Source organism: Battus philenor, unplaced genomic scaffold (genome assembly GCF_028537555.1).
Source record: "Battus philenor isolate CCGP_79_NKW_IND1 unplaced genomic scaffold, ilBatPhil1.0.hap1 SCAF_27, whole genome shotgun sequence".
In the NCBI taxonomy this organism is placed as follows: domain Eukaryota; kingdom Metazoa; phylum Arthropoda; class Insecta; order Lepidoptera; family Papilionidae; genus Battus; species Battus philenor.
The window spans coordinates 3,442,232-3,463,274 of NW_027181690.1; the positions used below are offsets into that span (position 1 = coordinate 3,442,232).

Here is a 21,043-nt window from a genome sequence, read left to right on the forward strand (position 1 = left end):
TAGTTATCTATAAAATGTGATCTTACTAGTATCAAATACTATGTTTAAATATATTTATCGGTCGCAGAAAGCCTGGTATTAATAGCCATTTTGACAGCTTTTGTTTTAAATCATTATTTTGCGTTCGAATTCAAATTCGAATGCCGATTTGAATTCAGAAGCCGCCAGTTATGTCACTAGTCATTTGGGTTGAATTTGAAAATTAAATGGCACAGGTCGTAATTTACCTCCACCTACTAATCATGTTCTATTATTAATTTTTGCAATAAGTGTCATTAAAATATATAAATATTTTGTTACAGATAACAAAAGAAGCCATCCTGTATACTCCAAAGAAAACGGCCGCCATTGACCTGTATTACTTACGACTGAGGCGACGACGAAAAAAAATTAATAACGAGTAGACAAGTCCGCACGACTCTAAACTGCCTGTGATATAATTTATTCTTTTTTTTTAATTTATTAAACTCGAAATTCGAACGTGGTGAATTGTAAATTCGATAGCGTCGAAAATCAACGTGTACATTGAAAGTCGACAACAAAACGGGGATTCCCAAAGAACGCTGTGTAGATAACATATAATTTGAAAATGAGAGACAACATGCAACCTTGCCAGCATACGCTATCAGATGACGTGATTTACAAGGAGGTCGTCGTGATCGGTGAGTGTACTTTTCGTTTCCTGTGTTTTTATATGCCTATGTATTTATGGATTTATAAATCGTCTACTAAGGCATTACGATATCAACTCGAACGAATAAACATCTCAATCGAATTTCGTAACGTGTGTGCCTTAAAATTATCATGTATTAACAAAGTAGATAATTTAAGGCAAACATGGAACAGGAAATGAATATCACGAACAAGTCAGTAAGTAGAAAATATTTAGCAATAAGCAAACAGGAAAATAATAAGGAAGTAATAAATAGGTACCGGTCGTATATATGAAAAAATTAATTTACTTTAAGTAAGAAATGTGAAAAATAGAAATGATAATAAATGTGACCAATATAGAAGGTATCTAATAATTGGCGGTAGAAGATTACAGGTGGTTTTAAAACGAGACATTGATAAGTTCAAGAGTACGACAGACATCAATGTCGTGGCCACTAGAATGTTAGTTGCAATCGGTTCTTGAAGCTATTGACTCGTACGAATACCCCGGTAAGAGTCAAAGTAGGTAAATTCGTGAAAGAGTTCAATCGTCGAATCCAATTCCGTTGGGCACCGTTCGGGAAACTACAAAACGTGTCGTCCGATAGCACCCACTGACTAAAAATAAAAGTATACGACTAAAATGTAATATTATTGATGACTCCCTTCGGGCCATATTAGCAAGCTCACAGTTGCACATCAAACCATGGAGAAAGCTATGCTCGGTATTTCTCTACGTGCTCGAAACACGAGATAGGAGATCCGTGGACAAGCAAAAGTATCTGATATCCCGCGAATTGGCAAGTTAAACAGACAATACGCATGTCAAGGTGCAAAACAGATGGCAATTTTGGCCTTATGGTTCTGGAGTGGAGACGGATCAGCAAGCGCGGTAAGACGGTCACCCACAAGATTAAAACTAAGACCATTGGGAGACGCTGGTTGCAGGCCGCTTATTGGAAATCCACTACCCTCGACTAAAATGGTGATGATGATAGAAGTTGTCATATAACAGTATTCCCCAACGTGGGGCCAACGCCGCACAGCGTCAAGTGTCAAATCAAAAATGGACTCGACATGAATTTAATCCTTTCCATTTAGTATAAAATGATATGTGTTACATAGGGGCCATAAGAGAAGGGTAGGGTATAATACAAAAAAGGTTGGAGAACGCTGTTCTAGAAGCTTCTATGTATGAGATATGAGAATCATCGGCCCATAAATGTATATTCAATTAAATTCTTTTTACAATTTCCATATCACCATCGTATCAGCCGATATATACAATGGCAGATATAGTCTCTCCCAAAGATCGTCCGGTCCGGACTTTTGCCGGTCTTGCGCTTCCCGCATTCAGCAACTCCTCGCGACTTTGACTATGTTAACGGTCCCCCTAGTATGGAGTCTGGCCACTAAAAAAACTTTTTGACCCTAACGACTGTCGGTGCTACACTACATGGCAGTAAATATATAGCAATAAGGTATATTACACTTTAAAAGCATTATACGACGTTAAGGAACTACAATGAATGCTAATTTAGTTTAATTCCGACAATTAGGATCGTCTGGCTGTCTCGTAACGCATACATGTTAGTTCAAGTAGATACTGATCATTCAATTGACTCTAGACACGAGGGTCGACATGACACTCGGAGCATGGTAACGTGGCTTTGACATCAGTTGTTCTGATGTGGATTTATTGTGTATTACGTCATCATATTCAACTTTCACATTACCGCTAAACAAAGTTATTGGTTATAAACGTAAAAGGTTTAAAGGGGTGAATATATGGCTCATTTATCAATCAAAAAAACTAATTTTAAAGCTTATGCATCTATTTCCAATGTTTCAATTTTTTTCTATAGCGGTTCGGAAGGCCAATAACTTCTGGAAATACAAGTCAGAAAGTAAAGATAGTCAACAATTATTAATATAACCATACAGTAAACTGAGTTTTTAAACGCTTTTTCTAACTATATCATTTCTGAACTTCTTGAATTTTTTATCGGGTTTGAGCTGTGAGCTGTACATTCATACGGAACATCAAAGCTACTATAACAACGCAAATATTTCTGACTCAGCATTGGTCGGCAGGTCTGACATCAAATCAATAACATAGTTTTTATTTTAACCAGGAAATGGACCAAGCGGTCTGGTCACATCTTACATGCTCGCCGGAAATGTGCCTTACTTGAAGAAGGAGATACCAGAAGATTTGCCCATCGACGAAATGCTGAGGGCCAGGTAGATTACGCTTTCATTATTTTCTATGTCTTTACTTTCTTCTCAATTCTAAGGGTTGTACTTTCTTCTCGTCAGTTACTACAATATTACGTCATGGATCCTTATTATTGGCCACCTGGAAATCGAAATACTTTATAGCTATCAAGTGTTACATGAACTTTTTAGAGCTTTTACTTTGCACGTGATAATCAGCTTCTGCAGGCTCGGTCGCCACAATGATCAGTCTTGTGCTAATCGTATCCAGAAAATTCTTGCAAACAGGATTATATCGTCGTTTATCCAGAGAAAGGTATCATACACACATTGCGGCTCATTGTCGCTGCCGAGAACTTCTCGGGCCAAACTGCTGACAATAATAAAGCTAAGGAGAGAATTGCTCTACTATTGTATTAAGGATTTATGAGATATTCTTGTTATTACGTATACTACTTGTCAGAGTAAATGATCTTATGTGGGTGATAATATGAATTAATGAATAAACTAAGTTAGAGCAAGCTGCTAAGTTAAGCGTTGTTAGCGTGTTCGAAGTGATCTGTCTCTGAACTGTGGTCTACTAGTGAATGAGTTTTGAAACACAATTACGCAGGGGAGATCCAACAGGATGCACGACAGGAATTACTTCTACGGTAGCTATCATCGATATCATAGGAAAGACTATTAAATTTGATATTCATCTTACCTTACATGAAAACATCGACCAGAATAGACATCAGACAAAAACAAAACAAGGGTATATAAAGTTTTTTTTAATACAAAGTCCTGGACAGCAACTATAATGTATAAACACTGTATTTGCAGATTATCAAATCTTACACCGGGGCAAAGCCTCCTGGAGACGGACCTGTTGCAGCTGGCGGAAGGTCTGGAGGGCAGAAGTCAAAACCCTTTGCCTTTACTGGTGAGTCCTGGATGTCATTTGTTCATCTTGTAAATCAACTGCAGAAGGCTTATGACCGTAGGAAAACAACAAAACTTTAACGCCATCTATTGACGTCGTTAGAAATCACAGCGTCCGAAACGCCATCTTGTATGAAGTATTACAAACTTAGTATACACCATTCTTATTAAATTAAAATCAAAGTATAACGCATACATGCGTGCTATTTATATTTTCGGTTGTCAAGTAGCTAAGAAAAACATTTAAATAAATAAAATATATTGACTGCTGCTTCTCAATTCGTGTTTGAAAGTGTATTTCAAGTGTTTTTCGAATTATAAAAACTATTTTATTACTATGATATGATTACGTTATTTATTATTTCAGATATCATTGTTTTTTGGATAGAATGTACCATATATTAAATTAACAGAAAATGAAGTATATATTCAACTTTTTAAATCTTTCATAGCTATAACAAATCGGCTTGTATATCACAAATGACATGGCAGCTATATCTTGTTAAGGCTCGACACTAATACTATTACATTTTCCCTTGAGCATTATTTTACAGTGAAGAAACCCGTAACGTGAAATTAAATATGAGTAGTGAAGGGGTAACGATCGCATCAACGGCTTTTTAAATAAAATTCTTTGTACATTCCAAAATCAAAACTTCTTTATTGAACATGCAATGGATTACATATTATATTGCTGTCAACTGTTACATCAGGATCTATGATAAACCTCCTGTTTTATTCGAAAAGAACAAGAGAAAGAAAGTCAGCGAGATCATATATATATTATATTTAAAATATATAAAAGTACGTATTAAATAATACATTGAAATAGCCTGGAGAGAACACAGCACACAGCACAATCTTTAGCACACAAATGTTTTTGACATATATATATTTTTTTTAATCTAGCAATGGAAGCTTTTTTAGCATTATCTGTAATCTTATCGTTGAAGCGTATACATTGCCTATAGAAAAATATGGAACACAAAGGTTGTTTTTATTTTTGATATTTACATTACTTATAGAACACTTCCAGGGAAAATCTGTAATGTTATAATAGAAGTACAATATACTTTCTTGCACATATTGATAAACATGAGTTAACATTTTAAATTATACTTCTCCGTATTTTTGTTCCTTCTTTTTGTCATGAATGTTGCCGAGCAGTACCAATATACAGGGACACAAACCCTACTAAACCCATGGTTTCAGTCAAGTTTTTTAATTTTTCCGCTTTATTCAGAATCTTTAAAGATCTTCCGTATTATTATTGTGGTCTCTATAACGACTAAATTAAAAACTAAAGCCTACCGTTACCCTACTTATAGCAGGAGCATTACCAAGTTTAATAGTTGCATCAGGAATATTTAAGTAATTTTGTAAGTTTGGTGTAATATCATGTTCGTTCCACTCTTCTTTCAAATCGTCGTTATTATCAGTTGCTATAATATTTCTTTTTTGATACTTCGGTGGCCTAATATCAGAGGCGCTCTCTTCTAATGCAGTATCATTTTCACAGTTATCACAATTTGATTGATAGTCATTCGGACAATCAGATAAAGCTCCGCGTATAATTTATTGAAAGATTCTTTTACAACAAAAATTTTGCGGTTCTTTTGAGCGAGAGAAACAGCTTGTATTATACTAACGAACAACTGCACTGTATAGTTGTTAACAGAGATTAACACAGTGATGCAAAAATAAAACCCATCACGAGTTTACTCGTGGCCGGTCAGCAACAATCAGACTTAAAAACACAAGTTAAGTCGTGACTTGATAAGGAGATCCTTAAACCCTAGAAAGTAACATACATGGCCCAACTGATTGCTAAGTTAAGGTGGAAGAGGGCAAGATACTTACCATGCGGAACAGATGGTCGCTTGCGTCTCAAGGTTCTGGAGCGGAGACCATATACTGGCAAGCACAGCGCAGGACCACTCATAAGACGGATAGACAACTTCATGTTTGTCAGAAAGCGCTAGTTGCAACCCGCTTCCAATCAGTCCTATTGGAAATCTGTTGGAGAACTGCGTCCAGCTGTGGACATGTTATGGCTGAAACGATGATATTGATATGTTTGCAGATGGATAACCTGCTGCGGCCTTGTGCTGACCTTGGACTCCATGCAGACTCACTGGTGGAATGGAAATACGACGTCGAGAAACAGGTACCTTCATTATTTTATGACACCAAAAATATCACTCTGCCCTCAATCTTATGTTGTAGTATTCTGCTGGTAGTTGACTAAGATTATTAGTACTTACTATCCAGATTGAAACTAGTGGCTGAAACAATATATATACTTGTTATTTTTGAGAACACTCAATTTCAAAAATTCATAAAAATTTTAAAAAAAGAAAATTCGTGTATACATTTTTGTCACTAATTACCAAAGTTGATAAATAATTGTACTACTTACGTTAATAATTATGGACTTCAAAAAGAAGACATATTATAAACTTTTAAATATATTTCATTATGTTTACTTATTGTATGTTTTTTCGAACGACGTTCCTAAGCGGCTCAATTATAACTTCATCGATACGAAGTTCTTAAGTTACTAGTTATACATTCTTTCTCGTTCAACCCTCGATTCAGCCAAGCGGTGCCATTTTTGCGGCTACCTGACGACAAACGATAGCGCGATACAATAGACTATTAGCGCCATCTATCGGCGCCGTCGAAAGTAACAGCGTTTCAACATACTTGAATTCCTGTATCAAAATACGAAATATGTAAAACAAATCAACGAATCTTTAATTATAATTAGTTTTCCTTAATATCTAGTATAAAGGTAGTTAATTTAGTATTAAGACATTCTATAGCTGAAGTAACGATAAATGGTATATAAGTTTAATTTCAAACGTTTTAGGTAGAACACGTGGTGCTTGGCCGGGGACCGCCCGGAGGATCGTGGAACACGTTTCCTCCGTCCCTGAGGACGCTTTCACCAGCGGGGTGGTTGGCATTGCCACCGCACCGGTCAGCGCATGCACCACAATCACCACAAAACCCTCACGCGCGCCTCACGGCTAGAGCACTCGCACAGTACTGCAGGCGGTACGTGCGGGTCTGCAACTTGCAGGTGAGATACATCATCAGGTTATATTCAAACTACCACTGGAAGATGGACAGCTGTCTGTGAAAAAAAACCATTATGTGTCCTTGGCGTAAATACACTCTCTTTCTTTCCATTATTAAATGATTAATATAAGGTAGATCCATAATAACTAAATACTTGCCAGAAAATATCTAGTGATGTCAGTAAATATGTCATCGCTAATTCCTTTTTTTTTTAAATTACTGCTATACTATCATTATTAAACAAAAATAATATATTCAATGTGGTAATAAAAGTTCTGACTTCCAGAGATTCTTCAGATCTGGCGTAATTGTGACCAGTGTAACCCGAAGCGCCAGGACTATAGGCCCTCCCTGCAGCAGCCCCAGCTGTCCCCGGGCCGCCGCCTTTTGTGTGTCCGGGTAAGACTGACAACGATACATCACAATATTTAGGAAAATATAAGGATACGCTAGAGTTATGATTGATTTTAAATGGATCCCATTGTTGGGATGAATATGAGGGCTATACTCGAGATTTTTCAGCGAAAGACGTCCACTTGATGAACAGACAAACTTGTTAAGTTCATTGCAAAATGCTGGGTGCTGGGCTCTTCTAATCAGTTCTTTTGGAAATTTCTGGGATATGTATATATATACCCATGTCCAGGTATATATATATACATATGTGTGTGTGCGCATTAATTGGCAAGTTAAAGTGGCAGTGGGCAGACCACTTAGTATGTAAAACAGCTGTTGGGTCCTGACGGTTTTAGCATGGACACAACAGACTGGCAACTGTTAAAGGACCTTCACCCATAAGGTCGAAAAAGGCTGGATGCGGGTGCACCTTCTCTATGCGTCGTATCCCTCGTTACTGATCGTCAGGACCCTTTTTGGAATGTTTTTGATTTGCTACAGCTGCTGTGGTATCGAGAGTGGTTCGGATCCAATCCGACCAGCGCATGGAGCTGCGGCTTTGTGGTCACCATTCATTCACTTTTCCAGTTATCAAATTTTGTTCAAATTTAAATTTATGTGTAGGTATGATGCACGCGAGGCACGCTGCGTGCGGTACGTTTGTGGGCGTGTGGTGGTAGCGTGTGGTGCCGCCGATGTACCCAACGCACCACCGGCCCGGTTGGCGTCCCACGCACTGCAGGACCTGGCCGCGCTACACCACCTACCTGCTGGTCAGTATACAAACAAATATAAAGACTCGACACATACATTTTTATTTTCTCTTGAACATTAGTTATTACGAAGAAATCCGTTGATAACGTGAAATAAAGTGTGGTAATCTTTAACACACATACTAACTGCCTCCATGCCATTTAAAACTTAGTTAAATATACAAATTAAAATTATACTAAATGGATGATGACTTTAAATGTAATGTAATGTTCATAACTCTAGACCGTAAAGAAGTAAGAATAAATGGCACCGTACCAATTGCATCTTGCTAGAGATATAGAAGTCGTTAAAGGACTAGTGTAGTTGATTGACTACTGATGTCATCTCACAGAAGTGGCGAATGGGTCATCGCCAGCGCTGGTGGTGGGTTCTGGTCTAAGTGCGGCAGACGCAGTCAGGGCACTGCGAGCTCGTCGCCGCGTCCTGCACGTCCATCGAGAGCCTCCTGCAGCTCTCTCTCGCTTGCCTCCAATCGCCTACCCGGACTATTGGCAGGTACCCTATACCTTCATTTTATTTTTCCTCGTAATCCACTCTGAACTTCTTTCATCATCATCATTTCAGCCTTTCCCCATAGATTTCCAATAGGACCAGTTGTAAGCGGCCAGTATCCATCGTCTTCCGATAATATTCACAAAGTCGTCTATCCACCTCCTGGACGGAAGTCCTACGCAGCGTTTTCCGGTTCGTGGTCTCCACTCCATGACCTTAAAGCCCCAGCAGCCATGGGTTCTATGTGTTATGAGACCCATTGTCACTTAAACTTACCAATCCACTGTGCTGTGTCTGTTATTTTCGTTCGTCTACGGATCCCTCATTCCTGATTCTATCTCATAGAGAAATACCATAGCCCACTCCATAACCCGTTGAGCGATTGAGGTGGTTACAAATTTTTTTCAAGATGTTCTTAATGCGAGGAGAACCCACAATTTGCAATTCACTCCTATTCTATATTTAGATTTTTTCACAGGCTGCCCGCCAGAGTTACTTTTAAGAATCCTGGTATAATGTATAACTATCCTATCTTTATTTATTAGTGTACCCACATTCACAAACAACCGGGACAACTTAACAAAGTAACCAGTAGTTGATGTCGCCATTTTAATATATTGATTTGCGCAGGTCTATAAGATGATGCTCGACGGCCCAACGGGTAATCACTCCAACTACACGCCGTATCCCGACCACGTGGTCATCGACGTCACGCCACTCCAAAGCGACGAAAAGATCAAAGACAACAAATACTGCCTCAAAAGAGTCAAACTCTTAAATCTAGTCACAAACGAAACCATTGAGGTCGAGGTTTCTCTAATTGTGGTCTTAATCGGCTCCAGACCCGACCTGTTCTTCCTCCAGACTAACTTTAGCCTGAGCGATATTGACGTTAAAAAAGACTGCATCAAATGTAACGAGAAGAGAAAGATTGAGAACGAGAGGAAGTGCTTCTTTAAGAACCACTGGCATTACTTCAAGTCGGTGCTCGGGCAGAGCATACAGAGCTGCAAGTCCAGGTATCTCAACTATACAGAGATGGGGGGGAAAACTGAAGCTTGTATGGAGGAGTGCAAATGCGAAATGACTCCATATACAGGGTTGGAGGACAAAGTCTGCCAGTGCCAGCCAGTGAACCCATACACAGGTGGGCTGGGCTTCGGAGTTGATCCAAACAAACCTGTAGACGGCAGATCCAACCCAGTGGCCATCGACAAAAGCACCCACGAGCTACTCAACGCGCCCAAAGGTATCTACGCTCTTGGACCTCTGACAGGAGACAACTTCATACGGTTCATCCCCGGAGGAGCCCTGGCTCTGGTGGCCGACATCCACAAGCAAATGAAGACAACGCCCGAATGAGCAACTTACTCAGTGAAACATGTGATTTTTTCTATACTTAATTTTTTTATAATAAATTATTTTTTTATACCCCACCGTTATATTTTTATTATAATACTACCATGCCCTGCAATTTTATTTACTTCGTAATCAATTTTGGCATGATATTTAGAGAAACAATATCCAAAGTAGGGCATCCTTCGTTTTTCAGGACATATCATAGCTAGTATTCCAAATTACCTGTATGCTTCAGGCGTATGACGGATAGAGCAATCCATGTCAAAAATTTACGTAAATCAATGACTACTAGACCTAGGAAGGTTTTCTTCAATATTTTATTTCGAAAGTCCCAGTAGCTAACATGGTTGATTCTTTTTAACCTCATCGTTTTAGAGAACATAAGGTGCCAATAATATCATATTGCACCTGTTGATGTTAATACTGCTTGCCCAGAGGTTTTTGTAGCTTCAGCAGAATTGAGTTCGCGGAGCAGATGGGTCCATGAACTTAATAAAATGAAAACATCCCGATTTCGATAAATAAACGTAGACCTTAACACGAAGGTAAGCTGTACACGCGTGAATATATAGTGTAAGTGTAACATGTAAGATGAAAGCAAGGAGTACTCTGCTAACAAAGGTGATATACGGGTCCTGCCTCGGCTCGCCCTCGCTGCGCGGAGGCAGGCGGCTGTTCCAGGAAGTACAGTGGTTTGTGAACTGTCTGATGCTAGACTTTAGTCCATCATATTCTATTTCGTTTAAATGATGTCACAGGTGGAGTTGTCATGAGGTCTGCGCATGTAGTGTTCCGAGTGCCAGAGGAAGATGTGGTGTGATAAGTGGGTTGTTGAAACAGATGGGATCAGTTAGGACGTTCTTAAGACGCCTTTTTAAGTCTTGGAGAAAGAAGGGGGAATTATAGTATAGTACCCAAAACCCCCGTAGCGAACGGATCACGATTTTAGGTATCGAGGCTGTATAAAAGTATTTCCTTGAGCAGGCCCGGAAGAATTTCTGGACCGTTGATAGGTTGAGGTCGCTGTGGAGATCAACGTTACGTTGAATCCATTCCACACGTGATGATATGTTTAGGTACTAATTACAATAAAACTCCAAACTAAAATGATTTATATATTTCAATGCAAAACATTATTGTTATAGACATTTGTACATTTAGTTGCCTTAAATACCTCCTACGGTTTCTTTCTAGGCATTATGTTAGCACCACATAGGTCTATCTGACTATCCCAAGCAATCACCAGCGATTTTATCACTGCCAAAATGTGAATACAAACATATCACTTGATCTGTGCTAATTTCTAGACTATATGTACACTTAAACTATATCTACCCTCGACTAAAGCAGTTTTGGATATATATAAACATTTAAAATATATTAAAACAAAGTTTCGTCTGTAATTCTGCTAATATTTTCAAAGATCTATGCATTGTTTTAACTATAATAATAAAATAATTAGATCATTATTTCAGCCATAGGTGTTTCAATGTTAGACATAGACATCCTCCCTAGATAACCAACTGGACCCATTGGGAACTAGATAATGTTATCGTTGGTTCGTTATCTTCACCTTCTGAGTTACGGTCCTACTCTGCTCTAAGGCATTGTATTTTGGACCTTAACAAAGACATAAGTCCCCCACTGTTGGTAAAAGGTACCCTACGGTACACACAACGTTTGGCGGATCATGGTTCTCCTTCACTCTAGAATCTTTAATGTGCACATTTACATAAAATTCAGTGTTTGGTTCAGTATTTAAAACATCTATGTAAAAAAAACTGTCTAGAAAAATAAGTCAAGAAATTATAGCTTGTTTTATGTCTTACAATACCCAATTTATGAAATAAATAACAGCACACAACATATTACAAAAATTAATCTGTTACTAATTTCTTTACAATTTATTAATTTACAATGTTAGTTTTACAGTCAAGATACATACTTAAGGTATAAATATCTGAAATTGAAGTGTGTCTATGTACAAAATAAATTATTATAAATTTAATACATTGATTAACTCTCAAAAAGCAAATGATACTAATACAGAGTGATTATTTATAGGTGTAAGAGCTTTAAAATGGTGAATGTATAGCTGTCAACTGATTATATGTGACGTATTGTCTACCCTCTCCAAAATTCAATGGTTTCTAAAGTAAAAATAATGTTATGATATTAAAGTAAGAAATTCCATTTACTGCATATTAAAATTAATTGTTGTTTAATAACTTGTCCCCAAATATTTAATAAATTATTGTAACATTGAGTGATTGGAAATTGTAGTATTTGCTGACAAATGAACTTCATATTCATGCCCTTTAACAGTTTATAATATCTATAACCAATCACCTGTATACTATATTTGCTAAACTGTGTAAGTGCCAGAAAATGCAGAACCCATCACATTGGTAAATGTTAACAAGCTAAGAATACATTTACATTGAAGCAAAATGTAAGTATATATCGGTCTTTTGCATAGTGAAGATGCGTTCGATACCTCTGCTACGATTTTTCCTATTTAACCTACAACTTGCGTATTTTAGATTGATTTTTACTTAACTTGTAATTAAAATATATTTATAAAAGCCGTGGAAACAAGTGTTAAAATTATATTATTAAGGAAAAATTAATTATTTTGTATTTATTGGAAAATTTTGATTCCCTGTTCAAATTGACAAATCATCGTTAATTGTTTTTTTAAATATACCGATTAATTAAAACTACATATTATTTATACCGACATCTTAACTTCGTTTCCTCTCCCCTATGAGTTAAAATTTCTCATGTTTTTATTCCGTTATGTTATTTGTTCTAGCTTTATCTTTTATTATTAAATAAATAAATAAAACAGAAACTCGTTCTTCCAGATGACAAATTTTTAGATTATAAAAAAATATTAATTGTGCGTCTTTTAAAAAAGTAATCACGTGTAGACGCATATTTCTTAAATTATTGAGTCTCACTATGCCAAGATTACTTGTATTGTATTTAAAACTTAAAAAACACTTTAGTGTATTTAAAAGAAGAGATATTTACTCTGTGCAAGGAACATAGGTATGCTTAAACATGATTTTGTACAAAAAAAATATTTTTTATTCAACTATAACCATAAAATACTTAACTAGTGAAATATCTTATACACTATATATATAAGACGACATATCATAGCGACAACATATTTTTCCATAAGATATATCGTTGACAAACATGGTGACCTTCAGCCATACACTATCACAGCTGTATGTCCCCATGACTAAACACTTTAATAAGCCTTATTGTGCAGCTAGATATACTTATTACTAAGTATAAATATAGTCTATCATTAATAATTATCTAATATGGCACATATTCCTAAACTAAACATCTATACTAACATGTGATTATTAAAATATTATTAAGTAAATGAATATAAAATGAATTAATATATACCTACAAATGCCCTTTGGTATATAAAAAATAATCAGTTACATCATAAACTTATATAACACCAGACAAAGATGAAATAAAAATGACAATAAAAAATATTCAAGAGCAGTCATAACAAGCACACAAAGTAGAGGCTGACATATTGTGAGATAATTTATGTTCCGAAGCCTAAAAAGAAGTCCTCATTAGATCCATTAAACTAGTACTTCTCTGAGCACTTGTATGACAGGGCATGTTTCTATGGACTGATCAACCTGCATGACAATTTAATAAATTTATGACCTTTTGCTGAATGTTTTTATGAAACAAATAAAAACAACATATCATAGAAAATAAACTATCTTAAAAAATATGTAGAAATATTTGTAAAAAAAATATTTTGGTGTACATATACATGAATAGAAAGTATATCATTCACCTTTAGTTTTCTAATAACATGTCAAAATGGGTAAGACCTGGGTACAATGCTCAATGTCACAAATATGGTGAAGATTTACTGTATTTTTAAAAAATATATTAATTGCACATCTTTCCAAATTTTTCAAGTGTACTTACTACACACATCTTTCTTTAATTATTGAGATACTGTAATACTCATTCACCATGGTTGTGTAGATTATAACCTAATCAAACAAATAACTATGAATGAAATCATAGTGATTTATATATGTTACAGATAGATCTCTCTATAACAGAGGAATTTAGGCCAGTCAAGAACAGAAGTCAAATTATTTCTGGAATAAGCTTCTAAAGCAGCATTAGGTGGATTAATTGATATCTGGTTAATAAGGGAGCCTGGTTGGTTTAAGGTGAATGCCAATGCAATTGCTGATAATCTTGCAACACAAGTCATCAGCCCCTAGCAACATACATAGCCCGCTTTCCCTAAAATACAATGAATTTTGCACCCACAGGGTGAATTGACAGTAAATTTAATTATATTCCCTAGTACTAACACAACTTACGCAATAAGAAGGTGATTCATAATTTTCAATTGTAATAATACATACTTGTACCATTTTAATGCATCTGATTCTGATGTTATTTTCTAAATAAATAAGACATTGGCAGTGTACAATAATGATGTATAGCACAAAATATTTATTGAAAATAAATTAACAAAAATTGGTTACATTTATATATTATACAGAAAATTTCAACATATGATATCTATGTGTCCCTAATTACATATACATGTTGCAAATGGTCAAACTGATAACCAAGTTCCGTTAGCATTACCCATTAAATGTGATTAAAAAGTTCATACAGTCAACAATTAAAAATACATTTGGCCTTGATAGATATGTTAAATTTTAAACATTCCAGTGCTCTCTCTCTGTCTTAATCAAGATTAATGTAACTACTTGAACCTATCACATTTTAATTACTATGAAAAGAATAAATGATGTTACAAAGTAAAACACTAAATAGTTCAGAAATAACTTTTGTTAAATCAATTTTAGATAAGTATGGTTATAACAATGTACTTAAAATTCTAATAAATGGTAAAATATAAGGAAAATTCAATTACGAATTACAGCTATCACAGTAATAAACAAATATAAAATGTTAAAAACTAAACATGGAGTATATAGGAGAGAAATCTGCAAAGTAAAAAAATGCTATGAATAGTATAAAGTAGAAAATAACCATAACAAAGGTCAGGAATAGAAAGATAACCTGTTGTCAAGTACTCAAGCGAAGAGGGGGTTCATGGTGAAACACCTCTATTAAATCCTCCAACTCGTCAGCGAGAACCCTAGGGAGCCCGAGAGACTCCACTTCTATTGCGTCTGATAACTGTAGAGCTAGAAATAGGAGCACAGTTCTACGAAGGGACCTAACACTTATAGTTATATTCCAGTTTGTTCTATACATCATCCCGCCGACATTCGCCGGCGCTCGGTAAATAGGTTTATTGTTTATAACATACCGTTCCTTGGTCGTAACATCTGTGAACTCCCACGGATGAGTTATAAATGTATTTATATCGAAATATGTTCCCGCTTCCAGCCGCACGTAGTGGCGCTTTGCCCCTTCAAAGTCTCGCCACCATACGTCTATAGGACGCGTGGTTCGATTCGTGAAGCGTAAATAGGCTCTCTGAATCGACTCCTTCGATCTGACCAACACCCTTTGTCCAGTTTCGTCGATTTCGTATAATAAATCGCCTTCCCCATTCTCCGCCATTATTGTCTTTAAAATACTGTACTTATCTAATGATCGTTACACTCGGTTATTATATTTAATTTGATAAATTCATCTGGACGTCAGACGTCTGTATTATTTAAGATATCCCGCCACAAACAAACGTTGATCATGTTGGCAGAACCATAACACTTCCGCCGCCCTTCCACGATGGCTGTTTGCGTCGCTGTTATCGGGAAAGATGTGAGTTTATTCTACATATTTTGGCACTATATCTCACCATCAAACAGTCGCTTTATTAAACGTCTTTGAAATTAATAAATAAGCTGTAACCATTACTAAACAATTGACAAGAAAACAGCAAACATTAACATGATATGTATACTTACACGTCATTTTTATTATTAACCAGTGACAACTATTGATTTGTTGCCATGTTTCAGAATTCTCCGTTGTATATCGGAGGAGTGGGCAGTGATACCAATACGGACAATGAACTCTCTCGACAGTGGTTGGTGCATACAGCCCTAGACGCCTTGGAGGAGCGTTTGGCAACTACTACCAACTCCACCGCAAATTCTGCAGCAAACTCCTCTCGTACTGATTTAAGGGATTTGTATCTCGGATTACTCTATTCAACTGATACTCATAAAATGTAAGTATTGTTTAATCGGTGTTGACGTCAAATTCCAAACTCATATTTTTAATGATCAATATAATAAAATTAATGTTATGTATGTACATTGCTTTAAGTAAGCTAGAAATATTAACTTTATCAAGCTATCGATTGAAAGTTTATAACTTTGAGATATTAAATAGAAAAATCATACACAATCTTAAAAAACATTCGATGTACATATAATTGTTTTTATCTACTACAGTGTGTCCTACAATATATTAAGTTACATACCGGTTATTACGTAACAAAATAAGTTGGTAAGGTATTCGTAATATCCCACGAAACCTGCGAAATACACGATGCAAGCTGTGATTTGACCATAAACAATAATTTTTATTTCAGCTATGGATATGTAACGAATACAAGGATTAAACTTGTTCTTGTGACAAGTTCCACATCACCAAGCGGAAGCAACATCAGGGACGCTGAAGTGAGGACAGCATTGCGGCGACTTCACGCTCTGTATGCTGATGCTATCTGCAATCCGTTCCACTTGCCCGGGGACCAGATTACTTCATCGTAAGCTAACAGCAACAAGACATTGTTTTTAATACTATATTTAATATATTCATAAATTAATTCATAAAAATCGATTATTGAGCCCAATCGGTTCTGGGTTTGAATCTCTTGGGCACCTTTTAATCGGAATTCTAGCGACAGCTCTAACTAGAGCCTTTTCACACGGTCACTCAATGAAATGTCTTTCTAAAGAATTTAATAGCTTTTGTTATTGAAAAAATGTCTAAATTCAACACCTTTTTAAACTATTTCGTTTTAAAACATTTTTTTTCTTTTCAGAAAATTCGACAAGCAAGTGAAAAATCTTTTGCTCAACAATGTCTAGATTTTTGGTTCTTTAGAAAATTCTTTGAAGCAGATTCTTTATCTTTGATTTTAAATTTCTTCTATAGAAAAATGTATGGTATAATTTGAACAATAAAGTATTGTTATCGATTTATGTAATAAGGTTCTCTTATTAGGTTCTATAGTATATTTTAATTATCATTAAATCATTCCAATTCTTTAGTTTTTTTATTTTAAATAATAGATAGAAGTCGAAACGAAAGATAGATTTTCTATAATTAACAAATACTACACCGCAGGAGGGACTCTTTACAACGCTCTTTCAAGCGCACTGTAGTTAGCAAGTAAAAATATTATTATTGAAAGGCCTTTGAAAGACACATGAAAATTTTGTGAAATGTTGCTTAAGAAACAATTTTTTAACATAATATATTTTTTTGATTACCTGATTTATTATTAGTTACAGGCAAAATGATATTTGATATGCTTCATGGCATTTAATTGAAAATAAAAATTTATGAAACACGTTTATTTAAATGTTATTGCTTATATTTTAGAACATAACCATCTGTCTCTATTGGCTCAATGGAATCGATTGGGTGAAGTCTAGTTCCTTTAACTGCTTACGTTTCATCAGTCCTCTAAAAAAATCGTAAACTTTATTTCTTAAAATATTTGGTTGAGTTTAATTTAGTTATAGGTAGTTTATTTTTTATTTGGGCGATGAAACATCAATTAAATTTGATTTAAGTCAAGTACATCTTGTACTCTCATGTAAACGCACGCTTAGTCGTTATCACTCACATAAGTTAAAATTCTAGCATAATCTCTATTCGCTTTAATACAGTACTGTAATGTAATACCCTCATAATAATATATTGTCAATATAAAATTAAATAGAGCGATTTTCAACATATTTTTATTCATGTAGTCAATCGAAAAGGTAACAATGATGTATGTAATTAAAATAATATATTTGACTGATAAATTTTAAAAATTATGTCAAGTTAAATTTCATTATAAATTAGATTTATCCGTTTATATGTTGGCGAATTTAATCGATGATATAAAGGTAAGAATTTCCAATTATTTTAATCTACATTCGTTCATAGACAAAGAAACCTGTTTGTACTTGGAACGAGGGAAATTCTTTCTCTATGACGTGAGAAGTCAAGCAGTACTCCGGTTCAGCGCTGAGCAATTTTTTAACTCTGAAATTGTTTAACTCGACCGGGAAACCGCAACAAAATGGTAAGCGTTATAATTCTTTTGTTTATTTTAAGTATCCATAATGGTGCTTTTAACAATAATCAACAATTTTTTTTAGGTTAGGTTAGCACGTGTGCCTAACATTTACTAGAAACAAAATATCATGCAGTTGTTTTAAAATATAGTGTTATTTGTTTGTGTAGGTGTATATAAGCTTTAAAAACATAAATAACATATTTGTATAACTTAACCATGCAGCCAACTAATCGTTATTATGATTCCTTCGATTAAAACTACTTCAGCGAGTTCTTATATCTTTCTATGTATACGCTTTTACAGTAGGATAACAGATTATGTTCAGAAAACTTTCTGAGTAAGAATTATTACACTTTGTTGAATATAACACACCTAAAGATGAGTTCACTTCTAGATTATTAAATATGCAATTTTAGATTACTTTAAACCAAAGTATAGTCCAGTATAATATCATACACCTGTTCTTTTAAAGTCTGAAACATTTATCATTCGAACAAGTGGTGGAGTGAACTTGACGTCAATGGATTTTAATATATTGTATGTTGAAAAAATAGTATTTCATTTGTGAATATTGCATAAATTTCTAATCTATGGATAATATTTAGGTAGTCTTTATACCGTAACCCTCAAGGCTATAAACATTTTAAAAAAATGCAACGAAAATTTTTGATCTGGTACATGAAAAGGTAAACCATTTACACATGTGTTTTGTGTATGTTCAGTAGGTAATAATTTTTACATGCATCAAAATTGAGTAAATGAATGTATGTTTCATGTTCTTTCAGGCAGCCGCTGTCGTGTCAGGCAAGGACATTGAGAAGCCCCAGGCAGAGATTTCACCCATTCATCGCATCCGCATCACACTAACTTCCCGCAATGTGCGCTCATTGGAGAAGGTCTGTGCTGACCTCATCAATGGCGCCAAGAAGCAAAAGCTGCGTGTCAAGGTATTGTAGCTAAATAAATAAATAATTTTATGTTTATCCTTATAATAGAATATTTATTTACAAAGAATTATGTTAATCATATATTTTTATTGCAAAACTTGGTATTTGTAAAACACAAAAGTTAGTATATCAGATGTAATAGCTGAAATATTTCCATATTTTGACTATTACATCTGGTTAACTGATTAAATAAATTCAATAATCATCATAGACTGGATTCAATTAAATCATGCAAATGTTAATATATGCAGTGACAGGTAAGTGCAGAAAAAGATGTCTGTTAAATTTGTCAGAAACAAGAACAAGTCACTTTCTACCAGTCTTAAGAAATCCATTGAGAAGGCCCATGCCTGGTTGGGTGTATCATAAAACAAATGTTTATATGTAGAGAAAAGTTAGTAGCTTTTTAATAGGTCTTTTTATAAGTATTTGTTCAATAAACTTTAATTAGTGACCGGATGACCCATGAACATAACATGTAATTTCATTGGTAAACTGTGTACAGTTGTCTATAAGAGTTACTAAATTCAGGGGGCTTAGATAACAGTTAAATTCTTAGAAAAAGTAACAATTCTACTAATTTAAGAGATATGAGATAATTAAAAATTTACTGATGCAATTAATTTGCGCCTTGATGAAGACATAGCATGTCCGTAGTGCTGTGTTCACTGTTAGGCGCAACAGAATCGCAGTTCAAAGTGCAGTGTGTGTGTCAATGTATACCACACACTGCTCATAGGATTGCGACAAAATTCCTAGCTTTTTAGTATCACCTTTATCCACACTTCATATAATAATTCTTTTGATCGAGCTAATTGCAAAATAATAACAGGTTAAAGTAATGTTGTTCTGATGATGTCAAATGACTTATTATATACAATGGTGATATCTATTACACAAATTTCTATTAATTTTTAGTAAGTAATTAAAAACTTAATCAATTTATTTATTATATGTCACTTGATTGCAGGGCCCAGTCCGCATGCCAACCAAGGTCCTCCGTATCACCACCCGTAAGACTCCTTGCGGTGAAGGTTCCAAAACCTGGGACCGTTTCCAGATGAGAATCCACAAGAGGGTGATTGACCTGCACTCACCCTCAGAGATTGTGAAGCAGATCACATCCATCAACATTGAGCCTGGTGTCGAGGTGGAGGTTACCATCGCCGACGCGTAGGCACAACTGCCAAAATAAATCTCTATTTTGAGTATAAGCTGTTTTATTAAGATCCAAAAGTATTCTTTGCTAAAATATTTTACTAAAAGCTTATTTCTTACAAAGAGGCTTGCCTTTCTTAATATTTAAAGCATTAATTATTACATCACTAAAAATACCTTCACAAATGAACTGCTAAATTGTTTTTTTTTTAAACTGATATTTTATTAAAAGCTTCATCATAGGTGTTTATTTTTTTTTAATTTCTGTACTGTCTGTCTGCATGTCAGTCCAGAAGCAGATGGCTTTTCAAAATTTCTATAATACTTTCATAAAAACATTACAAAAATTCTATTCACTTTATAAATTGTTTTGTGATCATAATATCAACAGTAAAATGAAACAATGATCACAATATCTTTATTTTATTACTGGTTTCAATGCCGAGGACCATTCACAGCTGCAACCAAACATTTTAACTTTTTTGGCACTTTATGTAACTTTGTTTGTGCAGTGTGTTTTCATCTAGGTGATTTAACTAAATAGCAGTTTTATTACTAAACAACTGAAATGGGTTACAAACTCGATCGTCAGTCATATCGTAGATTAAAACCTGATATTAGAAGAATTTATCATTGTGATATAACTGGTATAATGTTTTTAGTTTTATGTAAATAAAAACATAAAAGTGCCTTATCAATACAGTTAACAATATGAGACAGTATTTCTCATTAAACC

At 35.0% G+C, this 21,043-nt stretch overlaps 3 protein-coding genes across 4 annotated transcripts in view; all 3 read left to right on the top strand.

Moving 5' to 3' along the window:
- The window catches only part of LOC137925488 (oxidative stress-induced growth inhibitor 1-like), a 42,881-nt gene extending 32,911 nt beyond the window's left edge, over positions 1-9,970 (top strand). For both annotated transcript variants that reach the window (XM_068768936.1, XM_068768935.1), the window contains exons 2-10: positions 303-662; positions 2,790-2,898; positions 3,697-3,796; positions 5,879-5,962; positions 6,668-6,880; positions 7,166-7,278; positions 7,900-8,048; positions 8,381-8,544; positions 9,172-9,970. In XM_068768936.1, coding sequence (XP_068625037.1) covers positions 590-662; positions 2,790-2,898; positions 3,697-3,796; positions 5,879-5,962; positions 6,668-6,880; positions 7,166-7,278; positions 7,900-8,048; positions 8,381-8,544; positions 9,172-9,903 — 1,737 coding nt within the window. In that variant the 5' untranslated portion in view covers positions 303-589 and the 3' untranslated portion in view covers positions 9,904-9,970. The remainder of the gene's footprint in view (positions 1-302; positions 663-2,789; positions 2,899-3,696; positions 3,797-5,878; positions 5,963-6,667; positions 6,881-7,165; positions 7,279-7,899; positions 8,049-8,380; positions 8,545-9,171) is intronic.
- Positions 9,971-15,653: 5,683 nt separating this feature from the next.
- Positions 15,654-17,151, top strand: LOC137925485 (trafficking protein particle complex subunit 2-like protein). Its single transcript, XM_068768932.1, has 4 exons — positions 15,654-15,717; positions 15,918-16,129; positions 16,496-16,672; positions 16,952-17,151. Exons 1-4 carry the CDS (start codon positions 15,685-15,687, stop codon positions 16,995-16,997), a joined length of 468 nt encoding a protein of 155 aa, XP_068625033.1. The 5' UTR covers positions 15,654-15,684; the 3' UTR covers positions 16,998-17,151.
- Positions 17,152-18,098: 947 nt separating this feature from the next.
- RpS20 (ribosomal protein S20) lies at positions 18,099-20,363 on the top strand. The gene is made up of 3 exons (XM_068768807.1): positions 18,099-18,208; positions 18,988-19,149; positions 20,120-20,363. Exons 1-3 carry the CDS (start codon positions 18,206-18,208, stop codon positions 20,324-20,326), a joined length of 372 nt encoding a protein of 123 aa, XP_068624908.1. The 5' UTR covers positions 18,099-18,205; the 3' UTR covers positions 20,327-20,363.
- Positions 20,364-21,043: the final 680 nt, after the last annotated feature.

Coding starts and splice junctions, on each gene's coding strand:
- LOC137925485 (XM_068768932.1), top strand. CDS start 15,685: ATGGCTGTTTGCGTCGCTGTTATCGGGAAAGAT. Junction 16,130..16,495: donor TCAACTGATACTCATAAAAT/GTAAGTATTGTT, acceptor TTTTTATTTCAG/CTATGGATATGTAACGAATA. Junction 16,673..16,951: donor GGGGACCAGATTACTTCATC/GTAAGCTAACAG, acceptor TTTTCTTTTCAG/AAAATTCGACAAGCAAGTGA.
- RpS20 (XM_068768807.1), top strand. Junction 19,150..20,119: donor AGCAAAAGCTGCGTGTCAAG/GTATTGTAGCTA, acceptor ACTTGATTGCAG/GGCCCAGTCCGCATGCCAAC.